The sequence below is a fragment of the Zingiber officinale genome, chromosome 11B (assembly GCF_018446385.1).
Source record: "Zingiber officinale cultivar Zhangliang chromosome 11B, Zo_v1.1, whole genome shotgun sequence".
Lineage (NCBI taxonomy): Eukaryota > Viridiplantae > Streptophyta > Magnoliopsida > Zingiberales > Zingiberaceae > Zingiber > Zingiber officinale.
Genome location: NC_056007.1, coordinates 29,199,732 through 29,222,878, shown reverse-complemented (window position 1 = coordinate 29,222,878; position 23,147 = coordinate 29,199,732). Strand labels below are relative to the sequence as shown.

The window sequence follows — 23,147 nt, the reverse complement described above, 5'->3', positions numbered from 1 at the left end:
CGTCGACCCGTCTGGACTTCTCGCCAAGCGTCCGGTCAGCCCGTCGACCCGCTTGGACTTCTCGCCAGCTATCCGGTCAGCCCGTCGACCTAACTGGACTTCTCGCCAAGCGTCCGGTCACCCCGTCGACCCGCTTGGACTTCTCGCCAGCTATCCGGTCAGCCCGTCGACCTAGCTGGACTTCGTGCCAGACATCCGGTCAGCCCGTCGACCTGTCTGGACTTCTCCTGCACACTCGATCAAAGTGTCAGACAACAACAAAACTAGCTTAACCTATTTTTTCATTCATCAAAACCTGGGTTAAATCGTTAGTGCTAACCGCACCAACAGTTACATCATCCTCTAAAGCCCCTGAGTCATTTCCAGGGAAACCAGACGTGAATCTAGTTGAGCATTGCAACAGAATTGAGCTCAGAAGTGAACAAACCTTGGGAGAACCCTAAGTGACTAGTTCAAGAAAGGGACTAGAGATTAATGGAGAGCCCTCTCCTTCCTCTTCTTATAATGGTGACACCCAAGAGGAGGAGGAGAGTACCATTGCGATTGAAGGGCATTCTCCTACTCAACCAACAGCGCAGTTGATTCCTTTCCCTCAAAGACTAATCAATGCAAAGAAAGATGAAGAATTTGTTAAGTTTTTGGAGAAAGTCAAGTCACTTTGTATTAAGATCCCTTTGATAGATGCGCTGTAATAAATGCCAAAATTTGCCAAATTCATAAAGGAATTGATGTCAAACAAGCATAAGAAAAATGGATTCGAGATATTGCATTAACCAAGTGTAGTGCCCTTCTGATGCACTCATTTCCTCCAAAGCTCAAAGATCAAAGAAGCTTTTTGATTCCTCGCAAAATATGAACAACATTTTTTAGTAAAGCTTTTTGTGATTTAGGGGCTGGTGGTAGCCTCATTTCATTATCAATTTGCAATAAGTTGGAACTTAGTGAACTAAAATTGACCACCATGACACTTCAACTTGCTGATCATTCATGTCAATACCCACTTGGTATCATTGAGAATAAGTCAGTGGAAGTAGGGAGTTGTATCATCCCTACTGATTTTGTGGTACTTGAGATGGAAGAGGATTCCTATAATTCTTGGAAGGTCCTTTCCTCACTACAATGGGAGCATTGATTGATGCCAAAAATTATAGACTGTCTTTAGAAATAGGTGAGGATAGGCTTCATTTTGATCTTTCTAAGTCCTCTAACCATGTATCTTCTCTTAAAAGTTTTTGTTACAAGTTGGATAAACTCTAACAAGAACAATGCTTGTTCCATCCCCATGGGAGGCCACTGGATGCAGCATTTAGTTTGGCAAGCAATGGAAGGAGGCTCCCGAAGAAAAATGAAAAGTATATCTGTCTAGCAAGGGTCTAGATGAGGGAGGATCAATACACAATCACCTTTGGAGGAAAAATCCAATCCTCTAAGGATATGGCTCTAAGTTGAGCTAGTTGGGGTCGAGCCCGAGACCTTAAAATGAGTGCTTCTTGGGAGGCAACACAAGAGTTCTTTTTGTTATTATTTTTTGTATATGTTTTATTTTTTTATTGAGCCTAATGGAATTCTATGATTTTGTGTAGGGTAGAAGATCTCCATAAGTTCGCCATGACATTCACATGGGCATGGAGTCGTTAAGGGAAAATAAATGGACAAACCAAGGGGAAAATGAAGTTTTCACATCCTGGTTGTGTCTCCTAAGACATGGCTATGCTTACATTCTAGAGTTCAATAATGCCTTGTTGTGTCATTTGACACAGTCGTATGTGCAAATTTTCTCCGGGTCGTGTCTCTTAAGATACAACTATCTTCTTAAGGTGAGGAGTCTAATTATAGGCAGAGAGCAACCATGCCCTAGTTGTGTCATTTGACACAGCTATGTGAGATATCATTTTCCTAGCCGTATCATTTGACATGGTCGTGCTCCTGTGTGCTCCTAATAGCGCAGACTCCACTCTTCACACTGAACAACATCTAGCCTCGACCATGTCATTTGACATGGCCATGTAACTCCCAATCTAAATAAGTCTTGTCTAATCATAAATTAGTCGTGTCTAAGGGCATGACCCATGTTTGTAAATCATGATCCTAGATCATAGGATTGTACAATCCTACGATCCGAAAGCACAAATTGATCCTGGATAATGTAGAATCAATTTTTGTAGTAGGATTGCAGTAGGATAGGTAGGATCGGAACAAGATTGGTAGGATCATAATAGGATCAGAGAAGAATTGGAGCAGGATCTGTGGAAGCTTTGAGAGGTCATGACTTTTGATTCTGATTGAACCACGAGACCTATAATATATCAGATTGAAACTCATTCAGAGATCTATAATTAATTTCAAGTTTTACCCTTAACCACCTAGTTTTAAACCTAAAAAATATTATTTAAAGTCTTTTCAGAGGCCTAGAAGATTTTATCTTTTTTATTATTATTTTTTTTCATCTTTTGCAGAGTTAGGGTTAGAGTTTTGAGATTATTTAAATATATGTTTAATTATTTTTGAGTTAATTTTTTATCAGTAATATTCTGTCATTTCTTTTCCCTAAAATGATGAGTTTTTGGATGTCCATTATCTAGTATTATGCGGAATCAACAAGTCTTTAGAAGATTATTTTTGATATTCATATTCGAATCAAATGATTCAATAACTTCTGCTATGTACGTTAGGTACTTTGTTGGCCTTTAAATTAGATCATCTTGTAAATCAAGGGAACATTTTGAGATTAAATGTGATTATTATTATTGTGTTGATAGAAATTTTATATTTTTTCATTTTATGATATGAAAATATAAATATTATTGAGTGCTACTATGTGAGAATGGTAGTTAAATTACTAATTAATTTAAATTTGTATATGTAGTAATGTAATTTGTGGTGTTGTGGGTAAACAATTGCATATATATGAAAAATTAGTAATCTATTTGTATGTAAATGAGTTTTTTAAATATTTTTTAAAATTATTAATCATGTATCATAAATTTTTAAAGGTTTTTGGTAGGATTTTATGATTCTATAATCTAATCCCGACTGATCCAATCCTGACCGTAAATCGATTCTACGTAGAATCGCGATTCTACAAACTACGGGCATGGTTGTTGCCTCTCATGACAATGAACCAATAATCTGACCGTGTCTTATGACACAATCGTGTGTCAAAAATCCAACCCTAAATTATTAAGGCAGGGACATGCCTTCTTCCCATACGAACATGCTGCCTCACAACACACCCATCTCTTCTTCTTCTCCCTCCTCCAACCCCTAATGATTCCCTTTCTCCATTCTTCCTAACATCATCTTCCTAACTTCCTTCCTTCCCTCTAGCCTTCAAGCACTTTCTGAGATCTAGATCTAGAATTCTCTCCCACTTCCAGGAATTTCACTTGTGTCTCAAGACTCTCTTCTTCTTTCATCTTTATTCCTCCCCAAGCTTTTTCCCCTAAGACAAAACTTTCACAATGTCTGATATCTTGAAAAGGATTCAAAGAGTTGTCGGTGGTTCGGGAGGTGGTGACGACCATGGCAAAGGCAAGGGGAAGGGCTTAGATAAAAGTAAAGAAAAAGCTTCAAGAAAAAGCAAAGGCGAGTGGATAATATGCGACGAAGGTAACGACAAATCATTTTTATATTATTTTCATAAATAAAGAACAAAAGGCTTGATTCAATATGCTTGTTTTATAAAAATTGTTTGCACTCATTACCTCGTTGAAATTACTATGACTGTGTTAGGAATCAAAGATGACATTGATGGGCTAATTAGTTCCTTTGATTGGAGTAATTTAATGTATACACATCATCCAACCTATCCCTACCTTAGCTTGGAATTCCTAAGTTTGATAGAAATTCATTTCCACTTTGAAGATGATCATGATGGGAAAATTAGTTTTAAATTGTTAAATTATGATTATCAATAAACTCTATTTGATTTCAATAATTGTTTCGACTTGCCTATGGGCGGCTCTCGTAAATTTGATTGCAATTTTGATTGCAATTTTAATAGCAATTATTTTTGGAATGATATCACTGGTATAAAGGAACCCTATGACCCTTCATGATAAAAAAAACTTGACATATGCAAAATCTTGTCTTTAGATACCTTCACCATGTACTGAGAAAAATAATTTTTGGTAGAGGTGAAAGTGATGGGATGGTGAGAAAGGTAGAGCTTTATTCATTTTGGGCTATGCTTAACAAAGTAGACTTTGACATGGGCTTCTATTTTCTATAGACCCTTGCTAGAGCTGGGAGGTTTCTTCGGGCATGATAGCTTTTGGTGGACTGATAATCCATATTTCTTTAAATGTGCAATGCAAACTTTTTGGTTTAGACATTATTCATGGAAATTTTAAAATTGATATTGATACATGCCTTGCAATGAAAATGATCTGCCAAAATGAAAATGGCTTTGCTTTCCTAAAGAGGGATGGATTTCCACTCCTTCTAAACCCTAACAGAACCACAATTCGCAACCTTGATAATTGGGTTATTAGAGATTTGGCTCCCAAGGTTGTCTCTATTCCCCTAGAGTACCTTGAAACCTCATCTTATAGACACCTAGGGTCGGACACTTTTCTAGAGCCAACTAGGCATTCTTTTGCCCATGGTAGCACATGTCCTTCTAGATTTAATTTTTTAGATTTCCGTACCTCTTTGGATGCCATCCATGAGAGACAAAGAGCCGGCCAACTCATGTTGGAAGGGCATTGTACCTTATCTCATGAATAATTCTAAGAGATACGTTATCATTTTCAGACAACAAGGACCTTTTAGGGACAAGTAGCCGAGTTTGCTAGAGAATATTATTTGGATCGAGGGAGGGAGGCAGATTTTAGACACACCATGTACTATACTAGCTAGCAGTTGACCTCACTTTATGAGTACCATAAGGGCTTCAATCATGAGCTCGATCTTCTAACTTTTCTAGTTATTGTTGTAATGTATATTAAAAGCCTAGTTTTTTGTATAAACATTTATTTTGAAATAAGAATCACATTGGTCAAATGTCTGCATTTAGTTAAATACAGTTGTCCATTTAATTTATATTATAGATAACATGATGTGTGGTGTCACACAGAAGATCATGTTATCAGTTCTTTATAAATTATAAATAGAAGCTCACAACCAAGATGGATTGGGACAAACCATTGGAATGGTTGTAGTGTAATTTGATACTAATTTATCTTGACTATAAAATTACACTAGTACACTATATGTGTATAGAGCAGGACCATTTGAGGTTGTTCCTTTTATATTAACTGCATAAAAGAACAGAACCTCTGTATTATGGATGTGCGTACTCTTAATCCCGATATAATAACAAGCACATGTACTTAGTATTTATTTCTTTAATTTGTCAAAGGATGAGATTTTTTCGTTAAATCAATATGGCCGATAAGTTGAGAAATAATATTATTTATATGGTGTGTTATTGATTATAGAAGGAAATTATGTCCTATTTATTAGGATGATGATGCCCCCTTGAGTTCAAGTTGTTAATGAATTACCCACCGAAAACGATTGACGATCACAGACCTTTGAGTAGGAGTCATCAAAGGCTCCAAACTAAATAAAAGAAATTTTTGTTAACATTGTTATTTATTTTCACTATACATTTACTCTTAAATTTTATGAAAAATGTAAAAAAGAACATGAACATTATTCACCCCCTCTAACACTTTTCAATCCTTCGTTGTATTATACTTGCACAAGGACTCATTAAACTAGAGATGTACTTCAATTTATCATTCAATAGACAACTATATTGGACTTTCAGTAACATTTCCCGTTCTTTTGCACTATCCTACACCTTGAAAAAACCTGGTTGGAAGATTGCAATACTTTTATTGGACTTTTCTGTGATACTTTTCAACTTCTTCATCAATTTGTTATGTGAGATTGACTCTCATGGCATGAATTTGTTAAAACTTATTATTTCCCCCTGTTTAAGAATGCACATGTTAGGAATACAATAGAACATCACATTGTTTGAATCTCATGCTAATGAGCATTCTCAGAACACATGGCTGTTTTTGATATACAGATCATGAATAGTTGTTACGCTAGGAATGTGCCCCATGCTTTTTGATCATGATTTGCTAAATTAGTCGACATCTTGAAAGGTGGCTAGTTTTCATGGATAGCTAGGCATCATAACTTGATCATCTGGCTGTCTTTAAATTTCAGCAACAGCTTGATACTTGCTCATTCGTCATCTAACTCCAGCCTGTTTAACGAGACAATTAATGGAAGTCAAGACGGTGTAAAGTGTGTTAATAGTGGTCGTTTGCAGATACACCAGATAAATCTCATAAAAGGCTTCTCATATATATGATTCAGCTCAAATCAATAAAATAAATAGTAGTTATGAAAAGCATCTAGAGTATTTAAAGAAAAGCCTTTGGCTATTCATTATGAGTTCTCTGCATTCAGCAACCAAAGTTTATAGCATGCAGTCATGAACACGAAGTGTATCACAAATACATTAGAAAAATGCATACCTCTGTATGATTTCAGAATAGCTGAGGCAAAAAAGACAACGCAAATCCCAAATAGCTTAACTTAATACATATTGCCTTTTTTTTACATAAATGTCTAGGAAAGATCGTTCGAAAACAAAAAAAAAAAAAAAATCAAAATCATCCACGGCTAAATTAGAAAAAATGTCTGGGAAAATCTTTACTGACTTGCTTTAAGCGACTGAATTTTGACTGATGCCCATCCCTGATCCAAAGATTCAGGCTCCCACCTATTACTTACTACAGAAAATTGCAAATAGTCAAACTACAAAGTTGCAGAAAAGACAATAAAGACATTTTTTTAAAAAAAATATTTTTTGCAGTTTTCATTGTCAGCATGTGTGGCATCAATCATCATGGAGTCTTTTTTTTCCTTGTTTCCCTCTTTCTCCTTTTGCCCTGATTGAACACAACCTTCTTTTGCCTTGTTCGCGGACCGTGTTTGAACACGGCTAGCACTTCCATGCTGTAGTAGAAAAAGTATTGACAATAATAAGGAACAAAAAAACTTTCAAGCAGAAACAAAGCTGTGCCACATTGGACGTCTTCTCATCTATAGTCCAAATTGTTACAATTTCACATGACTGCCTTGACATTTTGACAAGTTCCAATATCATGCAACCAAAACTAGCAAGAGCGTTTCAGAATTTGGTTGAATGCATACAGCTTATACCAACATTATCCACTTAATGTCTAAATAAAATATTCACAAGTACATAAATTGAAATTTCTATCAGATCAAGCTTAAGGAATAAATGGTTAGTCAATAATTAATTTTAGATAAAAAAACTTTTCTAAATTTTGAATAAACAGTTAATCAATCAAACTATAGACGATGAAGAGTTCATTTAAATTAATAGGAAATAATCTAAAATCGTATTATTGGTTATCTTCTTTTTAATCATCCATAGTACTATTAAACGTTGAGGATGGTGGATGTTGAATATAAAAACATAACCTGGTGAATACTTCAATATGAATCTCTAGATAGCTACTCAATCTAAATCTACACTGAATGTTGACTTAAAACAAGTGATGGAATCATTTCTATAGCTGTAGACAAATTCTATAATTAAACACTACCTCTGTGTACCAGGAAAGAAATTAAAAGCATAAGCTTTTTCCAAATACCACATCTGAGATGACAGCAGGTTCTTGCAATCCTGTTGAAAAATTGTGACTAGTAAATTGACTGGAGAAGACCCCAAGGCACTCTGTTATCTTCACAACAAAAAGTAGACAGCTAAGGACTTCAAATTAGAAGATGCCATATGATGCAAGAAATGTATAAATAATCAGAATACTCTAACGAGCAATTAGTATGAATAAGTCAAAGGTTGCCATACATTTTCCCCTTGCTGGTAAGGTGGTTAAGGTTCAGTTATCAATTTATAAATAAATTTTCAAACTAAATGAAACTGTCATAATATTGTAACATAATAACTAGGGGTATTATTATAATTATACTATATATCCTTCTCTATATAAGTCAATAACTCCGTGGTGTCTAATACACGGTTTTCTCTTAACATGGTATCAGAGCGAGATTAAAAGAAAACCCTAACTTCCTATTGCCCTAATTTCCACCCGATTCTACCGTCGCCGCCTCCCATCTTCGCGTCTCCCTCGTGCCGATGCCTACACCTCACGATCCTCGCTCTCTGGCGAAAGCGCATCTCCTTCGCTCGCCGATGGCTCCACCTCACTTTAAACCCATCTCCTTACCGACGCCGGCCGCCTCCTTCACTCTCCTGGCCGCGAATACCAGGTGCTCGCGGGAAGCCGAGCACTCGAGCTCACTGGAAGCCGAGCACCCGAGCTCGCTTTTTGTTCGTGACCTAGACCTCTACCGTCCCCTCCGACAAAAGAAGTCGCTTCTCCACGACTTCTGGTATCTCGTTCGCGTCTACAGCGTGCCGCTCCTCATCGTCAACGCCTGGCGCTCTACCTCACCTTCAACATCTTCGGTCGTGCCTACCCCGACGCCGCGAGCACGTCCAGATCTTCATCTCCGACGCTACGCGTGCTTCGCCGAGGGCCACAGAGGCAGCCGGAGGTTGGGGTCATAGGAGAGCAGCACCCCTGCTTTCCTCGTCACCTCCATCGCCTTTTGGTGCGCCGATCTGCACGGCTTTGTGACCAAGTTTATAGATCCGTAGTGGAACACCGCAGCCTGCCAATGACTCGACAGCGCTTTGAGCGACATAGGCAGAAGAGCTAGGATTTTGGGTCGTCTTCTCGATGCGCACAAAGATCCAAACGCTTGCGCTCTTGATCACGTCGAGGTTGAGCTCTCCCTCGGTGAGGAGCATATCGCCGCTACGGCTTCTGTCCTGCCTTATCCGTGCTGCTGGTGCCACCCCTTCCAAAATAATCAATGGCTACATCCAGCGTCCCAAAGCCAGATATCTCAATTTTTACCAATCATATCACTGCACTCCTCTCTTTCGAGCAATTGGATGGTAAGAATTATGTCTCTTGGGCATCTCATATTGAGCTTTGGCTTATTGGGCAGGGTTATGAGACACATCTCACTCAAACTGAAGAAGATGTTCAAGTCGTCGATCGTCCTCTATGGAAGAAGGTTGACGCTCAATTGTGTTGTATTATCCGAGCCACCATCATCCATCTCTTTGGAATGTCTTTTGTACTCACAAAACTTGCAAAGTTGTTTATACACAAGCTCAACAACTCTTTAAGAACACCTCTCGGCGGCTCTATCAAGTTTGTGAAGATCTCATGACCATCCTCAGTGCTCATCAGATTAAGGATTCAATGTCAACTTATCTGGGTTCGGTCTCTAGCCTTCTTTGTGACTTCAATGAACTGCTACCACCTGCGGCCAATCCTGTTGAAGAGCTTGAAAATCGGAAGAAATTTTTTATGTCTCTGGCTTTATATGGTCTGCCCACAGATTATTCTCATGTTCGTGATCAAATCCTGGGCATCCCCACAGAAACTACCATGGACAATACCTGGGCGACTCTCCTCCGTGTCTCGGCTAAAGTCTCGACGATGCCCCCTTCCGTTCTTGTTGACTCATCAGCTTTGGTCTCTCGACACAACAATAGACCCCTACCTTGCAAGGGTGGCAAAGGACGTCCTTAGTGTGATCATTGCCACTGACCGGGACACACGATTGATAAGTGCTGGAGTCTACATGGTCGAGCTCCTTGCGCTGCTCAAATCGTTCAGAGTTCTGTTGCTTCTTCAGCTTCCACTTCACAGTTAATACCAGATCCGACCCCACCACCTTCCTATAATGACTTTCTGAAATGGTTTGAGGATCGTCAGGCTTCTTATTCCACTGCTACCGTTGCACACGCTGGTAATTCCTTTGCTGGTATATCTCGCTCTTCAGGTCCTTGGGTTCTTGATTCTGGGGCCACCGATCATATCACTGGTAATAAATCCCTATTTCTTCTCTCACTACTTCCGATTATTTACCTATTGTCACCATGATCAATGGTTCCCAAACTCAATCCCAGGGTATTGTTATTGTTCATCCTTCTCCGTCTCTTTCTATTCATAATGTTCTTTATGTTCCCGGAGCTCCCTTTAATTTATTGTCGATAGGTCAACTTATTCGGTCGCTTGATTGTGCCATTTCTTTTACTAAAACGTCTATTTCCTTACAGGACCAGAGTACGGGGAGGATGATTGGCTTCGGATGTGAGTCTCATGGCATTTATCGGCTTCAACAACCCTCTCTTGTTGGTTCGGCGACAGCATCTCCACTTCTTATTCATGCTCAGTTGGGACATCCAGTCTTTGATAAGTTGAAACAATTACATACATCCTAGTCTTTCTCACTTAGAGTCTTTGTCTTGTGAGTCGTGTCAATTAGGTAAGCATGTTCGTAGTTCTTTTTCCCCTCACACTATGAGTCGGGCTACGACCCCCTTTGCTTTGGTTCATTCTGATGTTTGGGGTCCGAGTCGTGTTTCTTCTACATTGGGATCACGATATTTTGTTACTTTTTTAGATGATATTTCCCGTTGTACATGGTTATATCTGATGACGGAACGTTCAGAATTATTTTCTATTTTTCAATCTTTTTTTCATAAAATCAAAACTTAGTTTGGTATTTCTCTTCGAACTTTGCAAAGTGATAATGCACGTGAGTATCTTTCTACTCAATTTCGTTCCTTCTTAGCATCTCATGGTGTACTGGATCACACGTCTTGCCCTCATACCCCTCAACAGAATGAGGTTGCAGAACGCAAGAATCGTTATCTCCTTAAGACCACTCGAACTCTTCTCCATTCTCATGTTCCTCATCAGTTTTGGGGTGATGCCGTACTTACTGCGTGTTATCTCATCAATCACATGCCTTCCTCCACTCTCCAGGATAAAATACCTCATCATATCCTCTACCCTCAACATCCTCTTCATCCTTTACTACCTCGGGTCTTTGGTTCTATATGTTTACTCATGATCTTTATCCTAGCATTGATAAACTCTCTCCCCGATCTCATAAGTGTGATCCTTGGGTACTCCCGGTCTCAGAAAGGGTACAAGTGTTATTCCCCTACTCTTCGTCACTACTTCATCTTTGCTGATGTCATATTCTTTGATTCGGTTTCATTTTTTGGGCCTCCTACTTCCTAGTCCGAGGTTTCTCCCTCCACTCGCACCAGTGACTATCTTTTGTCCTCCGGAGGCGTCTCTATCGTCCCCAACCTCGTCTCCTCCTTTGTAGGTTTATCAGTGTCGTCCTCGTCCTGCTTTGCCGCCAACCGACACTGACACTACCGTGGACACATCTTTGAAGTCAAGTCCTTCACCGTTTCCTCTGGTCCCATCTCCTGACTCTAATATTTCTATTACACTTCGAAAGGGTATGCGTTCCACTCGTAATCCTTCTCCTCACTATGTTTCTTTGAGTTATCATTGTCTTTCTCCTTCCTATTATTCTTGTCATTCTTCCTTCTTGTCTGTTTCTCTTCCTAAGACTGCAGGTGATGCCTTTGCCCATCCAGGATGGAAACAGGCTATGCTCGATGAAATTTGTGATTTACAGAGTAGTGGGACTTGGGACCTCGTTCCTCTACCACCTGGGAAGTCAGTTGTTGGTTGTCGATGGGTGTATACGGTGAAGGTTGGTTCGGACGGTATGGTTGATAGACTTAAAGCCCGACTCATCACTAAAGGCTATACTCAAATTTTCAGATTGGATTATCGGGATACTTTTTCTCCTATTGCCAAGATATCTTCTGTACACCTATTTCTGTCAATTGCTGCGATTTGCCATTGGCCTCTTTATCAGTTGGACATCAAAAATGCATTCTTACATGGTGATCTGCTCGAGGAAGTCTATATGGAGCAACCTCCATGTTTTCTTGCTAGGGGGAGTCTTCTGATCTTGTATGTTGCCTACGGAAATCTTTATATGGTCTCAAGCAATCACCCAGAGCATGGTTCGATAGATTTAGTACTGTAATTCAATAGTTTGGCATGACTCGGAGCGAGGTTGACCATTCTGTCTTTTATCGCCACTCATCTACTGGTTGCATCTGTTGGGATGTATACTAAAAGTCTAGCTTTTTATATAACATAAGAATCACATTGGTCAAATGTCTGCATTTATGTTAAATGCAGTTGTCCATTTAATTTATATTATAGATAACATGGTGTGTGGTGCCATACAGAAGATCATGTTATCAGTTCCTTATAAATTATAAATAGTAGCTCATAACCAAGATGGAATGGGACAAACCATTGGAGTGATTGTAGTGTAATTTGGTATTAGTTTATCTTGACTATAAAATTACACTAGTACACTATGTGTGTATTGAGTAGGACCATTTGAGGTAGTTTCTTTTTATACTGACTACATAAAAAACAAAACCTTTGTTATTATGGATGTGTGCAACTCTTAATCCCGATATAATAACAAGCGCATATACTTAGTATGTATTTCTTTAATTTATCAATGGGTGAGATTTAATTCGTTAAATCAATAGGCCCGATAAGTTGGGAAATAATATTATTTATATGGTGTGTTGTTGATTATAAAAGGAAACTGTGTCCTAGTAAATTTAGGTTGATGATGTCCCTTGAAGAGCTTATAAGGATTGTCATGTAAACCCTGCAGGTGGACTTAGCCCGGCATGACAATAAAGTTGAGTGGTACTACTCTTGGAGCTAGATATTAATTAAGTGAGTTGTCAGTAACTCATTTAATTAATAGACATTCGATATCTTAAACACAGGGAGATTAATGCACTCATAATAAGGAGCCCATAATGTAATTCGAGATTGGTGCGGTAGTTCAATAATAACTCTTTAGTGGTATGAGTTATTATTGATGAACTTGAATTAGGTGTTCGGGGCGAACACAAGAAGCTCAAGCTCATCGGGAGACCAAAATCAATTTCTCCTCTTGGTCTCTGTTATAGCCTCTATAAAGCCTTGTATCCACAAAGTCCACTTCTTACCCAAGTAATGGGCCGGACGCATCCTTGCTTGGAGCAAGGGGGCCGGCCAAGCATTATTTGGAGCCCAAGAGGTGGCCGGCCTCAAGCACATCTTGGTGTCCAAGATGTGGCCGACCACATAAGTTACAAGGAAGTTTTAATTTTTGTTGAAAATTTCCTTTTATAGTCATCCTCATGGTTTTAAAAGAGAGTTTTAAATTTTTAAAATATTTCCTTTTATAGCTATCTACAAAGGATTAAAGAGATATTTTAATTTTGTTAAAATCTTTCCTTATTTGTAGTTATCTAAAAAAGAGATTTAATTATTGATAAAATTTTCTTTTTTTATAACCATGATTTAAAAAGAGAAGTTTTAATTAACCTTTCATTTTTTGTAGTTGACTACATGTTTTAAAAGAGAGATTAATTTTAAAATTTTCCTTTTGTTGCCATGTACAATAGGAAATTTAAAAGAGATATTTTAATTATTGATAAAATTTCTTTTTTAAAGGGAGGCCATAAATAAGGAAGTTTTAATTATGTTTAAAACTTTTCTTTTTACCATGACCAAGGATTATAAAAGAGAAGGAGAGGATGCCTCATGAGAGACACAACCTAAGCCTTGCCTCCTCTCTTCTCTTCCTTGTGGCCGGCCCTCTTTCTTCCTCTTCTCACTTTGTTTCTTCTCTTAGGTCGGCGGCACCATCTTCTTCTCTTCCTTTTCTTCTTTCTAAGGTTGGCACTTATCTCATCTTGGTGGCCGAAACTTGAAAAGAAAAGAAGAGATCCTTGGTGGCCGGTTGTTTAGAGGAGAAGAAGAAGAAGAAGGAAATTTCCTATTTTGGCATCCCTTGGTGGCTCGAGTTTCTTGGAGGCAAAGAAGTGGTTCGGGTGGATTCCATTTTGGTAGATCGTTGCCCACACAACGTCCAAGAAGAGGAGAGGAATACAACAGAAGATCAAGAGGTCTTTAGCTACAAAGAAAGGTATAACTAATTAATGGTTTCCGCTTCGAATTAATTAGTTAGTTTTCTTTGCATGGATTCTGAAACACCAACACAAGAGGCTAGCGATTTTATGTTTCGATTTCGTGTCATTTCCAATTCAAGTTTAACTTCTGAAGAGCAACTTGGATTAATAATGTTAAGCATCGTTTGCAATCCAAGTTTAACTTCAGTAGAGCACATGGGTAGCTAGGTTAAGTTCTGTACTTGTACAAATTTTTGTACAGGGAAAACAGAACGATATTCCGAGTAGCAACCAACAGCATCTACGTAGTGGTTTATGTTAATGATATTGTCATCACAGGTAGTGATCATCTTGGGATTTCACAGATGAAACATCTTTTTAAACATTTCCAGACAAAGGCCTCAGCAAACTCAAATATTTCTTGGGGATAAAAGTAGCACAATCTAAACAGGGGATCGTCATATCCCAAAGAAAGTATACAATGGATATTCTGGAAGAAACAGAAATGTTAAACTCAAAGACAGCCCTATGGATCCTAATGTCAAGCTCTTTCCTAATCAGGGGGAGCCTCTTCCAGATCTTGAACGGTACAGGCGATTAGTAGGGAAACTAAGCTACCTTATTGTTACTCGTCCAGATATCTCATTTGCAGTAAGTGTAGTAAGTCAGTTTCTCGACTCTCCATACAAAGAACATGGTGATGCTGTGACTCGCATTATTCGATATATCAAAGGCGCACCAGGAAAGGGTCTTTTGTATGCAGACAAAGAACATACTCGAGTCATAGGATACTCTGATGCAGATTGGGCAGGATCTCCCACTTATAGAAGGTCCACTTCTGGGTTTTGTATATTTGTCGGAGGTGACCTTGTTTCTTAGAAAAGCAAAAAGCAGAATGTTGTGGCAAGATCCAGTGCAAAGGCAGAGTATTGAGCTATGGCTATAACTAGTCAAAAGCTTATATGGCTAAAATGGTTGCTTCAGGAACTCAGATTTGGGGAGGTTACACAAATGTCACTTATATGTGACAACTAGGCTGCCATGCATATTGCCTCGAACCTAGTTTTTCATGAGAGGACAAAGCATATTGAAGTTGACTGTCACTTTGTTAGAGAGAAAGTCATTTTAAGAGAAATATCTACTAGTTTTTTCAACCAAAAATCAATTAATAATATTTACATTTGAAAGTGTTAGAATATTGTAACGTAATAACTAGGGGTATTATTGTAATTATGTTGTATATCCTTCTCTATATAAGTCAATAACTCCGTAGTGTCTAATACACAGTTTTCTCTTAATAGAAACTGTACAAAGTAAAACCTAAAATCTCGTGTCTCTAGGAACCACGAGTTAGGCCTTTATATAGAAAAGAAGAAATAAACCAAAAGACCAAAATACCCCTATACTTATTCTAACACTCCCCCTCAAGCTTGAGAATATAGATCATATATACCAAGCTTGTTACATATGTAGTCAATCCGAGGACCTCTAAGTGATTTAGTGAATATATCTGTTAGCTGATCATTTGAGTTGACAAAACTAGTAGATATTTCTCCAGATATGACTTTCTCTCTGACAAAGTGACAGTCAACTTCAATATGCTTTGTTCTCTCATGGAAGACTGGATTTGAGGCAATATGCATAGCGGCCTGGTTGTCACATATGAGTGACATTTCTATAACCTCTCCAAACCTTAGTTCCTGAAGCAACTGTTTTAACCATATAAGTTCTTGACTAGCAATAGCCATAGCTCGATATTCTGCCTCTGCACTGGATCTTGCCACAACATTCTGTTTTTTGCTTTTCCAAGAAATAAGGTTACCTCCGACAAATATACAAAATCCAGAAGTGGATCTTCTATCAGAGGGAGATCCTGCCCAATCTGCATCAGAATATCCTACGACTTGAGTATGCCCTTTGTCTTCATATAAAAGACCCTTTCCTGGTGCACCCCTGATATATCGAACAATGCGAGTCACTGCATCCCAATGTTCTTTGCATGGAGAGCTAAGAAACTGACTTACTACGCTTACTGCAAATGAGATATCCGGACGAGTGACAATAAGGTAGCTTAGGTTCCCTACCAATCGCCTGTACCGTTCAGGATTTGAAAGAGGCTCCCCCTGATTTGGTAGGAGCTTGACATTAGGATCCATGGGATTATCGATTGTCTTTGAGTTTAACATTCCTGTTTCTTCCAGAATATCCATTGCATACTTCCTTTGGGATATAATGATCCCATCTTTAGACTGTGCCACTTCTATCCCTAAGAAATATTTGAGTTTGTCAAGATCCTTTGTCTAGAAATGTTTGAAAAAATGTTGTTATACTTGTGAAATCCCAAGATGATCATTACCTGTGATGACAATATCATCAACATAAACCACTACATAGATGCAACCAGTAGATGAGTGGCGATAAAAAATAGAACGATCAGCCTCGCTTCGAATCATGCCAAACTGTTGAATTACGGTACTAAATCTACTGAACCATGCTCTAGGTGACTGCTTGAGACCATATAAAGATTTCCGTAAGCGACATACAAGACCAGAAGACTCCCCCTGAGCAACAAAACACGGAGGTTGCTCCATGTAGATTTCCTCGAGCAGGTCACCATGTAAGAATGCATTTTTGATGTCTAATTGATGAAGGGGCCAATGGCGAATTGCAGCAATAGATAAAAAAAGATGCACAGAAGACATCTTAGCAACAGGAGAAAAAGTGTCTCCATAATCCAATCCAAATACCTGAGTATAGCCTTTAGCGACGAGACGAGCCTTAAGCCGATCAACCGTGCCGTATACACCAATTTTTACCGTAAACACCCATCGACAACCAACCATTGACTTCCCAGGAGGTAGAGGAACGAGATCCCAAGTCCCACTGCTCTGTAAGGTACTCATTTCATCAAGCATAGCCTGTTTCCATCCTGGATGAGCAAAGGCATCACCTGCAGTCTTTGGAAGAGAAACAAACGACAGCGAAGACAGACAATAATAATAGGATGGGGGAAAACGATGATAGCTTAAAGAAACATAGTGAGGAGAAGGATTACGAGTGGAACGCATACCCTTTCGAAGTGCAATAGGAACATCAGAGTCAGGAGATGGGACCGGAGGAAACGACGAAGGACTTGGCTCCAAAGATGTGCCCACAGCAGTGTCAGTGTTGTTCGGCGGCAAAGCAGAACGAGGACGACGCTGATAAACCTGCAAAGGAGGAGACGAGGCTGGAGGTGATAAAGGCGCCTCCGGAGGGTAAAAGATAGTCACTGGTGCAGGTGGAGAGGGAGAAACCTCAGCCTGTGAAGCAGAAGGACCAAAAAAAGAAACCGACTCAAAGAATGTGACGTCAGCAGAGATGAAGTACCGACGAAGAGTAGGGGAATAACACTTGTACCCTTTCTGAGACCGTGGGTACCCAAGGAAGACACACTTATGAGACCGAGGAGAGAGTTTGTCAATGCCGGGATCAAGAGCATGAGCAAAACAAATAGAACCAAAGACCCGAGGTGGTAGAGGATGAAGGGACTGATGTGGATAAAGTACCTGATGAGGTATTTTACCCTGGAGAGTGGATGAAGGCATGCGATTGATGAGATAACACGCAGTAAGTACCGCATCACCCCAAAACTGATGAGGGACATGAGAATGGAGAAGAAGAGTCCGAGTGGTTTCAAGGAGATGACGATTCTTGCGTTCTGCAACCCCATTCTGTTTTGGGGTATGAGGGCAAGACGTGCGATGCAGCACACCATGAGATGTCAAGAAGGTACGAAACTGAGTAGACAAATACTCGCGTGCATTATCACTTTGTAAAGTTCAAAGGGAAGTACCAAATTGAGTTTTATTTCAAGGAAAAAGGATTCAAAAATAGAAAACAATTCTGAACGATCCTTCATTAGATATAACCATGTACAACGAGAAAAATCGTCTATAAAAGTAACAAAATACCTTGACCCCATTGTAGAAGAAACACGACTGGACCCCAAACATCAGAATGAACCAAAGCAAAAGGAGACATAGCCCGACTATCAATACGAGGAGAAAAAGAACTACGAACATGCTTGCCTAATTGACACGACGCACAAGATAAAGACTCTAAGTGAGAAAGACTAGGATGTAACTGTTTCAACTTATTAAGACCTGGATGTCCCAACTGAGCATGAATAAGAAGTGGAGATGCCGCCGTCGAACCAACAAAAGAGGGTTGTTGAAGCCGATATAGGCCATGAGATTCACATCCGAAGCCAATCATCCTCCCCGTACTCCGGTCCTGTAAGGAAACAGACGTGTTAGTAAAAGAAATGACACAATCAAGAGATCGAGTAAGTTGACTTATCGACAATAGATTAAAAGGAGCGCCGGGAACATAAAGAACATTATGAATTGAAAGAGATGAAGAAGGATGAACAATACCAATACCCTGGGATTGAGTTTGGGAACCATCGCCATGGTGACCATTGGTAAATTACCATAAGCAGTGAGAGAGGAAAAAGGGATTTATTACCGTGATACGATCGGTGGCCCCTGAATCAAGAACCCAAGGACCAAGAACGAGATATGCCAGAAAGGAAGTACCAGCATGTGCAATGGTAGCAGTGGAACCAGAAGCCTATCGATCCTCAAACCATTTCAGAAAGTCAATATAGGAAGGAAGTGGGGTCGAATCCGGTGTTAACTGTGAAGCGGAAGCTGCGGAAGCAACAGAACTCCGAATAATCTGAAATCGTGTGTCCCGGTCGGTGGCAATGATCACACCAAGGACGTCCTTTGCCACCCTTGCGAGGTGGAGGTCCTTTGTGTCGAGAGACCAAAGCTGGCGAGTCGACAGGAACAGAAGAAGGCATCATCAAGACTTTGCCCGGGACACGGAGAAGAGTCGCCTAGGTATTTTCCATGGTAGCTTCTGTGGGGCTGCCCAGGATCTGGTCACGGACATGAGAATAATCTGTGGGCAGACCATATAAAGCCAAAGACATAAAAAATTTCTTCCGATTTTCAAGCTCTTCAACAGGATCGGCCGCAGGTGGGAGCAGTTCATTGAAGTCACAAAGAAGGCTAGAAACTGAACCCAGATAAGTTGACATTGAATCCTTAATCTGATGGGCGCTGAGGATGGTCATGAGATCTTCACAAACTTGATAGAGTCGTCGAGAGGTGTTTGTAAAGAGTTGTTGAGCTTGTGTCCAAACAGCTTTGTAGGTTTTGTGAGTACGGAAGACATTCCTAAGAGATGAATGGATGGTGGCTCGGATAATACAACATAACTGAGCGTCAACCTTCTTCCACAGAGGACGATCGGCGACTTGAACATCTTCAGTTTGAGTGAGATGTGTCTCATAACCTTGTCCAACAAGCTAAAGCTCAATGTGAGATGCCCAAGAAATATAATTTTTACCATCCAACTGCTCGGAAGAGAGAGGTGCAATTATATGGTTGGTAAAGATTGAGGTATCTGGCTTTGGGGTGCCAGATGCAGCCATGAATAGAGCTGTGAACCTGCTGGAATATATGATATGAGCTTGCTTAGCAACCAATCCACAGAAGAAGAAAGAACTGATCGTATCAGGAAACTAGCTAACAACTGCACAGGATCTGTTTTGGAAAGGCTTTTGCCAGGAGAACCAACAACGGCAGAGCCCAGAGCTGCTGCGGGCAAGAGAGAGCAAATCCGGGAGCGGTGTTCAATCCTCTACCGGACCTGCCGTGTGCCCTAGCCGACGCGAGCAGAGTTTTTAAACCTGCGCCGCTTCCTTCACCGTGGCGTCCGACGGCTGATCGCCAAAGATCGCGTTTTTCTCCCTGCGCAGCTCAACTCGCGAGAGAGCGAAAGAGCAGAAGAAGCCTCCGGCCGGAGAGAAGAAAGAAAGAGGAGGTGGCGCAGGGAAAGCTCGCGAGCCCTACCTTCGCGTGAGAAGAAATGTGCGAACGGAAGGCGGCGGCGGCGTAGAGGGAGATGTCGTCGCTGAACGGAAGGCGGCGGCGGCACAAGGTGCTGCTCGCGGCGAGGAAGATCGGGCAGCGCTGACGAGGGAGAGGCGCGGCGAGAGAGAGGCGCGGCGAGAGAGGGCTCGCGCTGAACGGAAGGGGGAGATGTCGTCGCTGGCTGGGATCGGAGGAAGATCGGGCGCAGCACAAGAACAAGGAGCTGCTCGCGGCGAGGGAGATGCGCGGCACTGAGATAAGGAAATTAGGTTTAGGGTTTTAACCTGGCTCTGATACCATGTACAAAGTAAAACCTAAAATCTCGTGTCTCTAGGAACCACGAGTTAGGCCTTTATATAGAAAAGAAGAAATAAACCAAAAGACCAAACTACCCCTATACTTATTCTAACAGAAACTTTCAATTTTGTAATATAACAACCTGAATAATCTTTTGGCAGTCTCTAAAACATAGTCAAATTCATTTATATACATCACTATATTTGCTTTTGAAATTTGAAGATCAGCTTTCCTAGTTAGGTAGTATAACAATAAATTAATATCAGCTTAATTCAGTTTTATCAGTTTATATATTGGCGTCCTAGATAGAAACCTATCTTGTCATATTTCTAAACTGATACTGAAGCAGTAAATTGAATATTTCATTTAGTTTGGTTTTAGGATTTTGATTTTGGATGGACACCACTTATTCATGAGATGATCCAATGAGGTAGAGTTCATCCAAGTCAACCATATGAAGACAATCCATGCTAGTTAAGGATATAAAAAAATAACATTTTTTAAAATTCTTTTAGATTGCACAGATTTTAGACTTAGAGCTATAGATAAGGCAGAAAATACTTGATATGCGGTTAGCTAGTGTCCATTCGTACCAACAATTGAATGTGGAATAATGGTTGTATCATGCTAGTCTAAAATGGATGCATGCCGCAACTAGACAACTGGGATCTTAATTCATGAGAAGACGAATATACACCATCTACCATGCAGACACATTTACCTCCTTGAAACTTTCCCATCCACAACTTATATAGACAAGAGTACTAGGCCATGATATAGTCTTATCCAAAGTTGTTTTTCCTTCCACATTAACTGAAGCTGCCCTGGCACGCAGAACCCATGGCCTCTTCTCATCTTTCACCTTTATGTCTAAACTGTCCAATAAAATAAATTTAAGTTGTTTGGAAGAGTCAATAAAACATCCAACGGCTCAGATAGAAACCAAAGGTTCCAGATTTTACAGATCCTTGAAAGGCTTCATGTAGAAAAGAAATTAAACAAAATCCAAGGTCAGATGTCTACCTACTGTCAACTGCTTGCATAACTGTGCATTGTGACAATGCAATCTTCCTTAATGCGTCAATTACAGATGGGTGCAACCCTTTCCTAGGAGGATCAACAACGACAACATCTGACCCTTCAAGCCAGTGAAGTGGTTCCTACATTCAAAGCAATCAATTGTCTGGATAAATAGTATACCAAATGTTGACAATCATTTATCGTATTGAGGGTTTGAGATTGCATTGCATACAATTGAAGCATCTGCATTATGCCAGCTAATATTCCCATTTATGGCTTTTGGTAGACGGTTAACTGATTTCTCAAATGAAAATTTTGACTCTTTGTTGATTTCAACACATTTAATAGATCTGCATATAAGAATTCTCGCATAATTTGATCAAATTTTATTGTAGTAAAGATGCTGCAAACAGAAATCAAATTATGCAATTATAAAACATGCCTGCATCTCCTAGCAGCAGCTAGTGATAATCCAATGATTCCAGACCCAGCATACAAATCAACAACAGATGATTCATAGGGAACATGTTTCTGCAACTTCCTGAGCAAGGACTGAAAAGCCTGTAACAAAAGTTAAAAATTTTGGATCAAAATATGTTTCAAATCCAACCATCCCTCCACTTCCGTATTACAAGATAAAGATTTGAAGCACTAGTGAATCTTACAATGGAACACAATCAGAAGAAAAGAAAGATATGAAGCTGTAACACTTAGAGAATTAAGGGTTCAGCAGTAAGCCTTTCCCACATTCTTTTCCAAGATACCTTGATCCCATACATATAGCTAAACTAGCAACTTTCTTCTCTTGCCATTATATTAGTCTTTCCAGGTGATCAGTTGATTGATCAAACCTCATCAATGGACTGCTACATCAATTTGATGGTTCCGTGTTACTTTCCAGATCAATGTTGTTATCATTGGGCTCATTAGTCAACTACTGGATGACCTCAGATCAACTAATGCTTGACAGTCAACTGTTTGGTGCCCCAAAATCAGAACAAACAGAAAACATTCTATTTGATTCTGTTTGGTGTCCAGTTGACTACCCAATCGATTAGTCCAGTCAATTAATACTTAGCTTCAGTCGACTGACATGCCTTCTCCAGCTGCTGTTTGCCTTTGTTCCTCCAAGGTAATGTCACTTCCTTGCTGATTTGACCTTGGGGCCAAAAGGTTTTCTGACCTCTAGAACTTCCTCCTTGCTAAGAAGCGCCTCGCTTCCGAGACTTCCACATGCCTAGTGTCAGGTACTTGGTGAACTGCTAGGACTTCATGCAACAGCCTAGCATCTAGTCCTTATGGCCCACTAGGACTTTCTTTGCGTACCATTATATTGCCTCAACCTGCTAAGACTTCCTTCGTGCCAAGTGTCCACTTGGACTTTTCCTTATCAAGAATCTTCTTAGACTTCCACTATTGCACCTGCAACTTATGTCAAAGTTGACTTGTAGTTGCACACTTGACATTTATTTGCGACAAACAACATTGTCTAACTTAAGTATTTTCCAAACATCAAAATCACATGCACACATGCTAAGGCATGATTGCACCTAAATCTTCCCTTTATGATGTTTGGCAACTATTTAAGTTAGGTCTTCGAAAAAAAAAGTACTCATGTGATCATAATAAATGAATAGAATGAAGTACAATAATCTCAAAGAAATGATTTCATATTAATCCATAATGTTTCCCCGTTATATGTGATGGTTTCTAACTTAAACTCCTCACATCTTTCCCTTTGACACCCATCAAAAAAGGATGTGAACGCACCCTCAAAAACTTAAAAGCTCAACCTTGAGTTTTTCTTATGGTTTAGGGTTATCCATTAGGCCTAATCTTTATCTTTAGCTTATGTGTATGTTTCCTAACTTGAATATCTCACATCACCCCCTACAGAGATATAGGAAGACATTTTAACCTCAAGCCGAATTAGAGTTTATATGGTTTTAATACCATATCGTGCCGTGCCGATATTATTTCAATATTTTTTTAATATA

The 23,147-nt window shown here is 39.7% G+C and overlaps 1 protein-coding gene across 4 annotated transcripts in view; it reads right to left on the bottom strand.

Annotated features, from left to right (window-relative positions):
• Positions 1-5,958: 5,958 nt before the first annotated feature.
• Positions 5,959-23,147, bottom strand: part of LOC122033614 (uncharacterized RNA methyltransferase pc1998-like) — a 69,855-nt gene continuing 52,666 nt past the window's right edge. The window contains exons 10-16 of one of the 4 annotated variants that reach the window (XM_042592675.1): positions 21,593-21,711; positions 21,383-21,500; positions 21,154-21,290; positions 20,852-21,005; positions 7,602-7,739; positions 6,687-6,984; positions 5,959-6,226 (exon numbers count right to left, since the gene is read on the bottom strand). In XM_042592675.1, the coding sequence (XP_042448609.1) occupies positions 7,623-7,739; positions 20,852-21,005; positions 21,154-21,290; positions 21,383-21,500; positions 21,593-21,711 (645 nt within the window). In that variant the 3' untranslated portion in view covers positions 5,959-6,226; positions 6,687-6,984; positions 7,602-7,622. Of the gene's footprint in view, positions 6,227-6,686; positions 6,985-7,601; positions 7,740-20,851; positions 21,006-21,153; positions 21,291-21,382; positions 21,501-21,592; positions 21,712-23,147 lie in introns of those variants that run through there. The other 3 variants (XM_042592674.1, XM_042592676.1, XM_042592677.1) reach the window with 3 other exon arrangements.